General features: G+C 39.4%; 1 protein-coding gene across 2 annotated transcripts in view; it reads left to right on the plus strand.

The window, feature by feature from the left end:
• The first annotated feature begins 6975 nt into the window (after positions 1-6975).
• Positions 6976-13095, plus strand: part of Chrna7 (cholinergic receptor nicotinic alpha 7 subunit) — a 104232-nt gene continuing 98112 nt past the window's right edge. The window contains exons 1-2 of one of the 2 annotated variants that reach the window (XM_026393040.2): positions 6976-7108; positions 7287-7426. In XM_026393040.2, coding sequence (XP_026248825.2) covers positions 6976-7108; positions 7287-7426 — 273 coding nt within the window. The remainder of the gene's footprint in view (positions 7109-7286; positions 7427-13095) is intronic. The other variant, XM_026393041.2, reaches the window with a different exon arrangement.

A 13095-nucleotide genomic window follows, 5' to 3' on the forward strand; every position in this document is an offset into this window, starting at 1 on the left:
TGATGATAACCAAACTCAGCCACTTTCCTGTACTTTGTTCACTATGCAGTTAGCACTCATCTCTATGAAAGCAGAATACACAGTGAGTAGGAAGAGGGGACTCGGGGATCTGTTTCTGAAGAGCTCAGTGCCTCCCAGACACAAAGGCAGCATATGTTGCTGCTCTGGCTCCATATCTTCCACTAATCATCAGTAAAGTTTGGTGCTGGACAGGCCTTGAATTTCACATAAGTCCAACTGATAATGTGGGTGTGTGTATTGTATGTTAACAATTAAAAGTGATATGCCTTCAAAATATTAACAGAAAAAAGGAGAAAGAATATCACCTTAACAGATGCTTAAAAAGTTATATAATTCTATACGCATCCATTCCTATCTGAACAGGAATAGAAGGAAATTTCCTTCTTGTGAAAGAATTATCTAAAAAAAATAAAGAAAAAATAGAATCACATACACACATACATAAATAATACTACAGCTAATATTTTACTTAATGGCTGCTGTGAGTTGCATTTTGTTTTTCCCAAATAGATATGTCGAAGGTCTAATTAATTACTGGGACCTGTGAGTATGACTTTATTTTAGAAATAAGGTCTTTGCAAATTTAATCAAGTTAAGATGAGGACATTAAGGTTGGTCCTAACCCAATGCAACTGATTTCCTTTATAAAAAGAGGGGAGTCTAGGCCCAGACAGGCAAGGAGGGTGATGTGATGGCAAAAGCAGAGGCTTGGAATGATGGAGAAGAAATCCAGGAGCAGACAGGATTGCCAGCTACTGGTAGCAGCTAAGAGACCAGGAGGAACACTACTCAGAGTTGCACAGGGAGCATGCTGACATCTTGGCTTCAGACTTTTAGCTTCCTGAACTGTGAGATAACACATCTGAATATTTTAAGTGAACAAAGAAATTAATGTAGTGATGAATTATTGAAGGCTTCTGCCTGAGACTAAGAATGAGACAAAGTATTGTGCTATCCTTCCTACTCAACTGAGTTTGATGGTCCTAGCTAATATCATAGCTAATGAAATAGGTCAAGAAGAAGAAATGGAAGACTCAGAATTGGGAAATCAACTTATATAAAAGAGCTAAAATTAATAAAAGTGTTCAGAACTTCACTGAATACAAGATATGCAAATATTCCATATACTCATGTATATGTAACAGTTACAAATGAATTTTTTTAAAAAATTATCATTTTTTGTAGTACTAAAAATTGAACCCAGAATGCTCTACCACTAAGGCTACATTCCCAGGCCTTTTTATGTTTTTCTTTTTAATTTTGAGACAGGGTCTCACTAAGTTGCCAAGGCTGGCATTGAACTGTTGATCCTCCCTCCCACAGCCTCCTGAGTCTCCAGGATTACAGGAATATACCGCTGTGTCAAGCTAAAAAGTGTATTATTTCAGTAGAATCAAAATACATCAAATGTCTACAAATAATCCTTATGAAAATTTCCCCAACTATCTATATTCTAAACAATAAAGTGTTCTTGATAAAAACTAGGGAAGATAGAAATAAATGGAAGAAAACATTATAGATTAGAGGTCTCAGCATGATAAAGACTGATCTTTAATGATCCCCAAACTGGACTAAAAATTAAATGGAATCCCAGTAAATTATAATACTATAAAAATTAAAATAGTAAGAATACCTCAGATAAACTTGAATAGAAAAAAAATGACAAATTTGTACTACCAGGTATAAAGATCTATTAAAATGCTATTGTAGTTAAGAGAGTGTAATATTGATTCAAATATAAATAGATCAGACCCATATGTGTACTGTTATCTGATACACAAAGGTGAAATAACACTGAAGGGAGAAAAATGTCAACTTTTCATTAAATGGTACTGGGTACACTGAATAAATAATAAATCATATAAAACAATGAATCTCTATTCTAGCCATGGCACACATAAAATTTAATTTCATATAGGTGAAAAATCTCACTGTGAAAGGTAAAATCAGAGACCTCTTAGAAGAAGGATAATATATTCGTGACTTTAGGAATAGGCAAAAAGATCTAAAGTAGGAGGTATAGAATGTAAACTGTGGTTGAAAATGTTAAATATATGATGATAATCGTAAAAAGGATGGGAAAGGAAAATGGAATTTTACTATTATTAGGATTTTGAAGTTTACAGGAAATAGTACAGTAGTAAGTGCAGTAGACAGGCACAAGTTAATAGTGAATATTGCCATCCCTAGAGTGGCTGGTTAATAAATGCACAATACCATAATTAAACGCTAAAAGAGAAAATAAAATAAAATAGTATATAAAATTTTGTCTAACAACAAACCAAAAAGGTGGGGAAAGTAGAAACAGGGTTACAAAATAGATTGGACATCTAGAAAACTTAATAAAATGCTAATCTACTTAACCACAGTTAACCTAACTAGATCAATTATTTCACTGAATGGAAATGAACTAAACACCCTAAGTAATATCTGAGGTACTCAGATTAGAAGAAAACAACACCCAACTGCATGCCATTTTGAAGGTATACTTTAAATATGAAGGTATGAGTTTCAAATAGAAAATTATGAAAAATAGTAAAAGTTATGCCATGCAAATAGCAGGCATAAGAAGACTGATGTGGCTATAGTAATATCAAAATAGACTGTAAGAAAAGGAGTATTATCCAGAATTGAAAAAGAATATCTCAAAATGCTATAAGAGCCAATTTGTCAGCATAACAACCATTCACACATACACACATACTAACAATTCAAAATACATGAAGCAAAACTGGCAAAAATAAAGGGAGAATAGAATAAAAATCAAAGAATCTATAAAAAGTCAAAAATCAGTGACAATATAGAATAGATAGAGCAACACTATCAACTTCTCTAAATGACTTTTCACTGAACAATTTCAGAATACTTTTCAAGTGCATATGGGATGTTCACCAAGATAGAACATTTACCATATAATGAATTATAAGTAATCACAATAGAGTTAAAAGGGTTGAAATCATAGAGAATGTACTGTGAACACAAAGGATGTAAGTTATAAATATACAAATATTATATATCTAGAAATGATCGAAGTACTTGAAAACAAAACAACACACTTTGAAATAAACCATTGGTCAAAGAAGAAATCACAAGAAAATGAAAAAAAAAAGGAAATTGAAAATTTGCATTTTAAAATGCTTACATTTCAAAGAAATTAGAAACCAATTATTTCAGTTTGTATCTTAGAAAGTCTGTAAAGTAAGCAAATTAAACCTAAACTAACTATAAGGCAAAAATAATCAGAAGAGTAAAATTGAGAAAATAAAAAATGAAGTTGTGAAACAAAAAAGTTGTTGTCTGGAAAGGTTAATAATATTGATTAATCTTAGCAAATGTGATCAGGAAAAAAAAATGAGATCTTCAAAAAAGAAGACACAAAGACTGGAAGCAGGAATGAAGAGAAGATGTCACTATACACATAACAACAATAATAAGAAATATAATAAGCAATCTTATGCCAAAAATCCAGTAACTTAAATGAAATTGACAAATTTCTTGAAAAATACAACTTAACAAAACTTTCCCAAGAAGAAATAGAAAGTTTGAATTATACTATGTCTACTAAAATTTGAGTTTATATTTTAAAAAATCTTTATCAAAGAAAACTCCAGACACATAGTCTCACTACCCAATCTTACCAGACATTTAAGGAAGAAATAATATATTGCACAGGTGATTTCATAAAAATAGAGAAGAAGAACACATTTACCAATTTAGTTTGTGTGGCTATCATAATTCTTCTACCAAAATTGAACAATAACCACAAGAACTGGAAATTATAGAGTAATATCCTTCACTGAAATAGATGGAAAATTCCTTTAAAATCTACTAATGAATTAAATTCAGCAGTAGTCAAATCCATAAGTAAGGGAAACTGTGGTTTGATATTTTTCATTAATATTGAAAAAAGTTTTAAATTTACTCTTTCAATATGGCTCTTGCCTTATTTTCACTCTCTGGTTGATGAAGGAATCTTGCATTCCTGAAAGACCTGGGTGGGAGGAAGGCAGTCATTCAGGAATGTCACTTGAATTCTTCAATTGTGATGAGAGGGAGAAATCAACTTTGATAGTTAAGCCAATGGAAATTGCAGATTATTATTACAGCTGACATTATCCACCATGATCAAAAACTTAAGCATTTTAAACATACTAATTTCATAGTTTTTTCCCCCTCATGATTGTCCTATTATCTCCATTGGTGGGTATAGATTTTCTGCCTATGGACTTTCCCTTCCTGTTGACTATGTCTCCCTATGATGTGTAGTCTGTTTCCTTGAATGCTTTGTTTTTTATTTTGAACTCAGTCTCATGAATACTATGACTTTCTTTTGGAGTTCTGTTTGTGAAGTTATGGAAGTCTTCCTGCAGAGGAATCCTTGAATCCTAAACTGGGTGGGTAGTACACATTTGTACTTCACACCTAAACCTAACACACTTTGGAGTACCTTCTTTCTACTAATGCGAGTCCAAGAAGAAAATATGTTTTCCCCAAATTCCCTCAAAAATGGTTGAGGTTTTCTGGTTTCTCTTACATGGAACAGGAAACTTTTTCAGGCTCTGGATTTATGTGAATATCTTTATTCCAGTGCCCCATCTTTCATATGTCCAAGTTCTGGTTGTCTTCCTGGAGTGTGTTAAAATTTCAGAGTCTAATCCTTGAGTATGTATCTTTGCTTTACCTCTTCCTGGGGTTATCATGGCAATATCAGTTTGTTAGTAACTACTTGGAATATGTTTCTGACCCCTGTTTATAGAAGCTCACGTATGTATTAATTTTCTGTTCTCTTGACCATTTCTTTATGCTGGGAATGGGAGTGAGGGTGGAGCCTGAGTAGCCCCACTGCTCTCCTCTCAGGATTTCCTACTCCTTTCTTCACTTTACCAATTAAAACAAAACAAGGCAAAACTGAATCCCAGAGACAGAGCTGAATGTAGTAAAGCTCACAGGCTTACTTATTGGCATGATGGTGAATAAAATTTTTCTATACTCACATCATTCTAACGTGTAAATTGAGTGGATTGTGCTTGTGGGTCCTTCAGGTTCCTAGCAAAGTACAGGGCATAAATGTTTTTTGACCAGTTGATCCACCTTAAAATGGTTTGTTTCTAATATTATAGTTTCTAATTTTAAATAGTTCTAATATTATAGTTCTAATTATAGTTTCTGACATAATGGGGGTGCCACCATGGTAAGGAATCATTTCTGTTTGGGAATTAATTTCTCTGGGCTCATGTTCTTTTATGGTGGAAGGCAGGGCCCTTAGACCTTGCAAGATGTGTGCAGGAGAATAAGTTGCACTCACATGAGGTGATGTGCCAGTGAAGATCTTCCAGTTGATGTCTCCGAGCTTTCTCTATTCTGTTGTTGGGTTTTAACTTCCTTGTCTAATACTGCCTTTGTCAGAAGGTTTTATCTTGCAGCTCATTCCTTTGGGAATGCCTAGGGTCGGAGATTAGGGGGTTTGGGGAGGCAGATGCCACACCTGTCTGTTGTTCTCTTTCCATGGCACAACACATGCTCTTTGAGAGACCTGGTGAGTTGTCTCCCCTTCTATGAACGCTTCCACAAAAGAATCAGTCTTCCTTCTTCTGGGGCCTTAGAGCAGTTAAAGCCTATACTGTCGTGTGTATACATGTATCAGTTAACAAACGTAAATTTTCTTCAAGAAACCTCATTGCAAGGACAATGTATTTCCTTGAAATTATGGGGGTCAGTACACCATTCCTACTACTACTTTAAACTCAGTTACTTTTTTTGTGAGCCTTTCCCTAGTTCTTAGTGTCACTCTAAAATCCCGTCTTAGTTCAGAAACGCGCGAACATTATTGCTGTTGCCTCCTCCACAGTTGTTGAATTGGGGCAGTTTAGATGAGCTGAGGTCCACTGGACAGCGGACGACAGCGCCCCCTACAGGGGCGCAGGAAACCCCGAGTATCTGTTTCTCTGTAACCTGTTTCTGGGAGCAGGACAGAGACCACCAGAGCTCTCCAAGCCCCTCCCTAGTACCTCTCTTCCAGCCCCTTTTCATATCTTTTCAGAACCACACCTCCTCCCCCTCCTCAACATTCAGGACTCTCCCCCGCCCAGATCTCTACGGCTGTCTTAGCTGTAACTTCTTTGCCTATTAATCCCACCTGGGACCAAAAAAGGCCTAAATAATACCGTCAAGTTTTGGTTGTCAGTCCACCAGGAGTTGGAGTTAACTTTTCAATATTCTGAATCTCTTTTAAAGGCGAATGGAAAAAAATCAAGCTATCTAATGAGAATGTCAAAACATACATTTGCAGCTCCTCTCTTTTTCTGTAGATTGCCTTCCGCACATCCAGAACCCAGCCCAGAATCCAGCTGGTGATGTCCAGGGAATGGTTGCTAAAAGAATACCCGGGGCTTAAGGGATGTTGGAGAGGGCTTCCTCTTTGATCTGTCTTATCCTGTTGGAGAGACTTTCCTAAGCCTGGTTCCGGGTCGCTGCCACCTAGACGCTGATATGGAGGAGGGAGTCTTGGATCCGAGAATTTTTCCGACTTTCTCGAAGTGGTCGGATGCTGCTTCTGGTTGAGAGCAGGAGGGCGCACAAAGGGGACAAAGAACGCAAAGAACAGAACCCTGCGTTGGAGAGCCCCCGCCCGAGGCGTGATGCGGGGTCCGCTTAGTGGAAACTAGGGTACCCAGAGCGTAAGCAGCTCAAAGTGCTAGCACTTTCACCCGGGCACAGCAGTTCTGGAGATAGCCAGGAAAACGCCCGGCCCTCCCCTGAGGGCAGGCGGGGAGGAGGCCGGGGGCGGGGCTCATCACGTGGAGAGGCGCGCGGGGGCGGGCGAGGCGGGGGCGCGCTCGGCTCTTTAAAGGCGCGCGAGCCAAGCGGGAGAGGTGGCTCCGCGGCCGCAGGCGCAGGCCCGGGCTGACAGCCGAGACGGCGGCGCGCCGGCTCGCGGCAGCTCTGGGACCCAACATGCGCGGCACCCGGGGAGGTGTCTGGCTGGCGCTGGTCGCGTCGCTCCTGCAAGGTAAAGCCGACACGTCTTCCTGTCCTCCACTCTTCCGCGGGATCCCGGGCGGCTCTTTGCGCTCCGCTCGGGGGCTAGGTTGGGTATCCCCGCCAGAGAGGGGCAGCAGGGCGCTGCCGGGGCTGCAGTTCTGGGCTGCATGGTTGAGCGGCGGGGGTCGCAAGCAGGGGTGCAGGAGGGAAAAGGAAGAGGGGGGCGTGGGGATCTCTCCCCTGGCCTTTCCTGACCAGCTTGACGGTGCTCTTTTCTTCGTAAGTGTCCCTGCAAGGCGAGTTCCAGAGGAAGCTCTATAAGGAGCTGGTCAAGAACTACAACCCGTTGGAGAGGCCCGTAGCCAACGACTCCCAGCCGCTCACAGTCTACTTCTCTCTAAGCCTTCTGCAGATCATGGACGTGGTGAGTCCCAGCGCCGGCTGCAGGGATGCCGTCTCCCTGTCGCCAACTCCTAGGGGCTGTCACAGCACAGGGACTGCCAAGCAGTGTAGCTTACCCCGGACTTCCTAGCTGGTCCCGGACGAGGCGGCCCGCAATCTGACCGCGACTCCAGTTTGCCACGGGCTGCCTTGGTCTCTCCGCCTGTTGTGGTGGGACCAGGTGAAGCTTTTTTTCATCGCCCAGGCTACCTGTGCATGAGAACTTGGGTCTCACCTTTCCCTCAGCTTAGAAACTCAGGGCGAAAGTATTCCATGTTAGGAATCAGTAGCAAGAACAGTGTGCGAATGGTCTCATTCAGTGTCAATTTAATCAGTTCTAGGCTTTTCTGATGCTACTAGCGTGTAGGTTTGTCATAGGGCGAGCTGTGGATGTTTGGACTCCCTTCCCATTTGAGTAATGGAGATTTTTTTTTTTTTTTTTTTTTTTTACCTTTCTGGTGAATCTTCCTCTGGCAGTCTTCCTCGGAGAACTCAAGGCTCCACACCAGAGATTCACTTGTCTGTCCCTTCAGGCAGCTGCTTCCAGCTCTTATTGAACTCTTCTTGCTTTGCAGCCTTACCAGTGCCCATTTCACTTGGCAAATCTGTGCACTGTCCTCTTGTTTTTTCTTCTAGACTGCTTTGAATATTCAATATGCATTGGTATATCCTTCATACAGTACTGATACTTTTGCAAAATGTTTGATTCATTATGAATGGGTTTGCATGTCTGGTCCACACAAGGCATTGGATTCTGTTCTGGAGTGCCTGGATTAGGGTAGGGTGGGGCAAAGGAATAATGATATTCATGGAGAGGGAATGATGCCATAAGAAAGAGGTGTGCAAGTTAGCCACAACTCCAGCTAGAAAGTGCTAAAAGCCACCAGAAGGTTTCAGGAAGAGTGGCATAAGATGATAGTGACATTTCATAATCCTGCAAATAGTTACCCACATGGCCATGCTGATACATATTTGTCATTTAATCTAGTTAAAATTGCAGTGACGAATGACTTCCTTCTGATATTACATGTGTGGCAAATGTGTACTTCTTCCTACAGCAAGAATCCTGTTTTAGATATTGAATGTATGTGTGATGATGTGGAAAAGTTATCTTGAGAGATTTAGGGGAAGATAGCTACTGTCACCTGGATTACTGGTTTATGAGTTAGTTGCTGTTTATGGAGCACAGGCTACAGGGAAGGAGAGAGGATAGGGATTTCAAGTTAGGGAAACAAACTGAAAAAGAAGTTCTAGGTCACAGGGCAATGGAGGTGCAGAGGATTTGGGGTGGAAGAGGCATAGAGACTCCAGGGCATTTGTAAGATGTACTGCTTTATAGAACAGCTCCTGTGTTACTTTAAGGAGCTCAGGATTTGTTCTTGGGATTTTGGTGCCTTTGGGCTTTGTTGATCTCTGGGTTGTTGATTTTAGGTAAATTTCTTGAGTCTCCTGAGTCTTGACTTTCCTGTAAAAAGAATGGATATTTTAGCAATTAATGGGTTTAGTTTAAGAATGTGGAGATAACTTTTAGAGACCCCACACTTGTGCACATTCTGTAGTCATTTCCATAGAAAAATGACTTGAGGAAGGGCCAGGCAGCTGAGCTAATATACTCCACAAATGGTACATGATAGGGTGAGAAAGGGAAGTCAGTCCCCCTTTCCCTACTTGCTCAGGATCTGCTCTGGTCAGGCTACCTCACTGTATGTTCCACAGCAGCCTTTTATGGGGTTGTCCTCATGCTGTCTGGATAGGATGTGATGGTGTAGCAGCTACTTTGCTGAGGAACATGTGTGAGCAAGTGAAGCAGGCCTTCCAAGGCTATGGGAGACTGCTCACTCACAGAGAAGCTATAAGCTTTGTTTATCCTGGGTATCCCTGCCTCTGTAAGAGACTCTTTGAGGAATGTGATTAATATGAGGCATTTCACCTTAGAAGAAGTGAAAGCATAGTTAGCATTAATGATGAGAAAAATTCTAAAAACTGTCATGTTTTAAAAAAAAGTTAAAATAAAAAATCATAAGCACTATGTACCCTGACCATTCCAGTGTTATAAAAAACATGTGAAGATGACCATCAGCAGCCAGAGGTCATGGAAGGGGCAATCGGAGAAAGTCTTGAAGTCACCTTGGCTGTGGATCTAGCTGTGAATGGATTGAACTTCCCAACCAGGCAATGCTGTGTGTTTGTGGAGTGGCCTTGAGAAAACTACTTTAGCTTTATAAGCCCTGTTTTCTCATGTGTAAAATGAGAATAATAATATCCACTTCACAGGATTTTGAGAGGATTAAAAAAGTGAAAGTTCTTGACACACACTTATGGTTCACTGAAGATTTGCTCTATCTTAATCACAGAATACTTACAGGGCAGGAAGTCCATGCCTAGAAAGGTGTGGTAATCTGCCTAAGGTCACATAGTGATTAGAGAAAGGGTAGTGAGGAAAACCCACATCTAACTCACAGGTCCTTCTTTCTAAATCTGCAGCCTCCTTTGGACTGGGTAACTTATTTTGTGGAACAAAGTCAGCATAATCTACTTAAACTGACTGAACTGTAACAAATTGAATATGATTGTCCTAACATCCTGGATGAGAAAGAAGTCTCTATATGAGACCAGGAAATATGCAATCATTTGTATTCTAGTTCTGCTTGGCTTTTCCTTGTTAAGAAACAAAGTCAGATTTTTCCAGCTGAAATCTCAGCACCCTGGACAGAGACACTATGGTCCTCATAAGGGATCTATGTGGCAAAATCTTGGCTGATAAGGATTCTCTTTACAAATTCAACTATAGGGGTCATTTACCCATCTGACTGGGCTGTTCTAGACCATAGTCATTTCCCCCCGCCCCGCCATATTATTGTTCTACTTTTTGTCGGCAAGGAATTCTTAGAGAGCTAGGGAAATGGCATATGTTTTTACATATTTTATTTTCATTAAAGATCATTTACTCTTTTGTCAATTTATTCTACACATTTATTGGGCTAATAATATGAACTTTGCTAGATTCTGGTAATTTACAGATGAGCAAAGGATAATTTTTATTTTCAGTGATCTCATTATCTGGCTTGGGATACTAAAAAAGTAAATCCAAGCTTACTATATTGATGAAATCTAACATAAATATACCAAGTGCTGCAGATCTGCATAAGGAAAACAATTATTTCCAACTATAGTGGCTGAAAATGGTTTCAAAAAGGAAGTGATTGGCTTTCTAAAAGTGAGTGGAGTTTGCCAGTTGGAGAAAGTAGGAATGGCTTTCCAGGTAATGAGAACAGAGAGAGGAAAAATGCAGTGAAGGAGGCACACATTTCAACAAGGTGGGCTCCTGATTCCTGGGTGGTCTTATTTATTTATTTATTGTAGTTGGACATGATAATTTTATTTATTTATTTTTATGTGGTGCTGAGTTTTGAGAATTTCTAAAAGAGGGATACAGTATTGACCTGGTTATTGACAGCTTTACTGATCCTTTTATTTTGTGTTAGAGAAAACACCTAGCAAGATGGAAGTTATGATTTTTCTTTGGTAGAAGTGTTAATGTGTGAGATGTCTTGAATGCTTCTGCAGAGTTCACACTGGGCTCTAGTCTGGGTACCTAAGAGAACAGGAGGAAGTGGCATGCCAAGCATTTCATGAAGCTGAAAGACCAGCTTGCTGTAGCATGTTTTCCTAGAAATGAAAACAATCTAAACCATGACATTTTTATTAAATGTAACAAGTATAAATTATTGATTACAGTAAAAAATGTGAATATGTTTTGAGGACAAAACAAGAGTCTTCAAAGGAATTGATAAAGCACTAGGTAGAGAGTGGGAAGGTGAATTCCTGAGTAGGGGAGGGAAGTAATCAGATCTGTGTTTAGATGATACTAGAGCATTGTGTGTGGGATAGGTTGGAGACGAGGGAGGAATGTATGTCAGAGATGAGGATGGGTCTTTTTTAGTCTGTTTTCTGTTGCTAAATTGAAATACTGAGACTGGGTACTTTATAAGAGGTTTAGTTTGGTTCTTGAATTTGGAGGCTGGGTAGTCAAAGGATATGGTGCTGGCATCTGCTCAGTTTCTGATGAGAGCCTTGTATTGCTTTAATCTGTGGCAGAAAGCAGGAGGGCAAATAGACACACACAGAAGAGGCAAAATACCAAAGGTGACCTTGTTTAGAACAACCTGTTCTTGGGGTAACTAATCAGTCTCATGCGAATGTATCCAAAGAAAGCATACAGAATATCCAAAGAAAGGCATTAATCCACTCATGAGTGATCTGTCTCCATGACTCAACCACCTCTCACTAGCCCTCACCTCCTAATAATGGTCACTGAGGAATTAAAGTTCCAACACTTGAACTTTTGGGGACAAACTGAAACAATGGCAAGGTCAAACCTAAAATGATACTGTGGGAATGTGGAGAAAGGGAAACAAATGTTAAGTGAAAGTACCTCAATTATTCCTAAATGCATACTCTGACTTATGATGATTATTAATTTATTAACCTCATGGGCTTGTCACTGGGATGGGAATGAGATAGTACATAAGAAATCATTTTGAATTGATGCAAATGGAAGATTCTAAACTGCCAACAATTTTCATAATATTTCTCCTTTATTCTTGCCATTTGGTCAGTCACCTGGACACATACATCTAAAGGCCATTGTAAGAGCTGATTTGCATAAAATAAATGTGCATAGTTATGAAATCATGTCCAGAAGGCAAGGTTGTTTAAGATTAATAACATGAATCAATATATAATTAGGCACAAATATAAAACACATAATTATGCACAAATGATTTTTGAAATTTTTATAGATTTTGGATTGCAGGTCCACTTTTTGGAAGTTTTAATCACAGGACAGTAGTGATCAAACATTTAGAGTTTACCTAAATGCAGAAGGCAACAAAGTTGTGGAGCCCAGTATCGTAGGTATCCCAGTATCCCAGTATCCTTGTGGTTCCTCTGAACTCCCCTTGGTGGCCCTGTGCTCAGGCTCATCAGATTTATGATTTTGCATTTACTCACTACTATTTAAAAATGCTACAACTCTAAATATTATCCCATATTATTTATAAAGATTACACTTATAGAACACATTCTGAGAACAAATGCCTAAGGAAAATCTGGAAATTATCCCAGTAAAGTTATTTTTCCACACTTTTTTTTCCCCTAGAAGTTCTGGGTTTATAGCAAATTTAAGAGGATGGTACAGAGGTTTCTCATATACCTCCATGCCCACACATGCCTAGCCTTCTTTATCAACATCCCCCACCAGTGGTACACTTGTTACATTCAGTGAACCTATACTGACCTGTCATTATTACCCAAAGTTTAGAGCTCACATTGGGGTTTCACTGATGGTGATATGCATATTTGTGGACTTGGACAAAGATAGAATGGTAAGTTTCCACCACCATAGTGTTGTACAGAAGAGTGCTTTTGCTGCTCTCAAAACCCTCTGTGCTATGCTTTTACATCTCTATCCTCTACTCCAATCTCTGGCAGCTGCTGGGTACCTTTTTACTATCTGCATAATTTTGCCTTTCCCAGGATGTCACACATCTGAATTCATACTGTATGTAGCCTTTTCAAATTGCCTTTTTCATCATTAATATGCATTTTAAATTCTCCATTTTCTATGACTTGATAGCTTATTTCTGTTTA

Source organism: Urocitellus parryii, chromosome 6 (assembly GCF_045843805.1).
Source record: "Urocitellus parryii isolate mUroPar1 chromosome 6, mUroPar1.hap1, whole genome shotgun sequence".
NCBI lineage: Eukaryota > Metazoa > Chordata > Mammalia > Rodentia > Sciuridae > Urocitellus > Urocitellus parryii.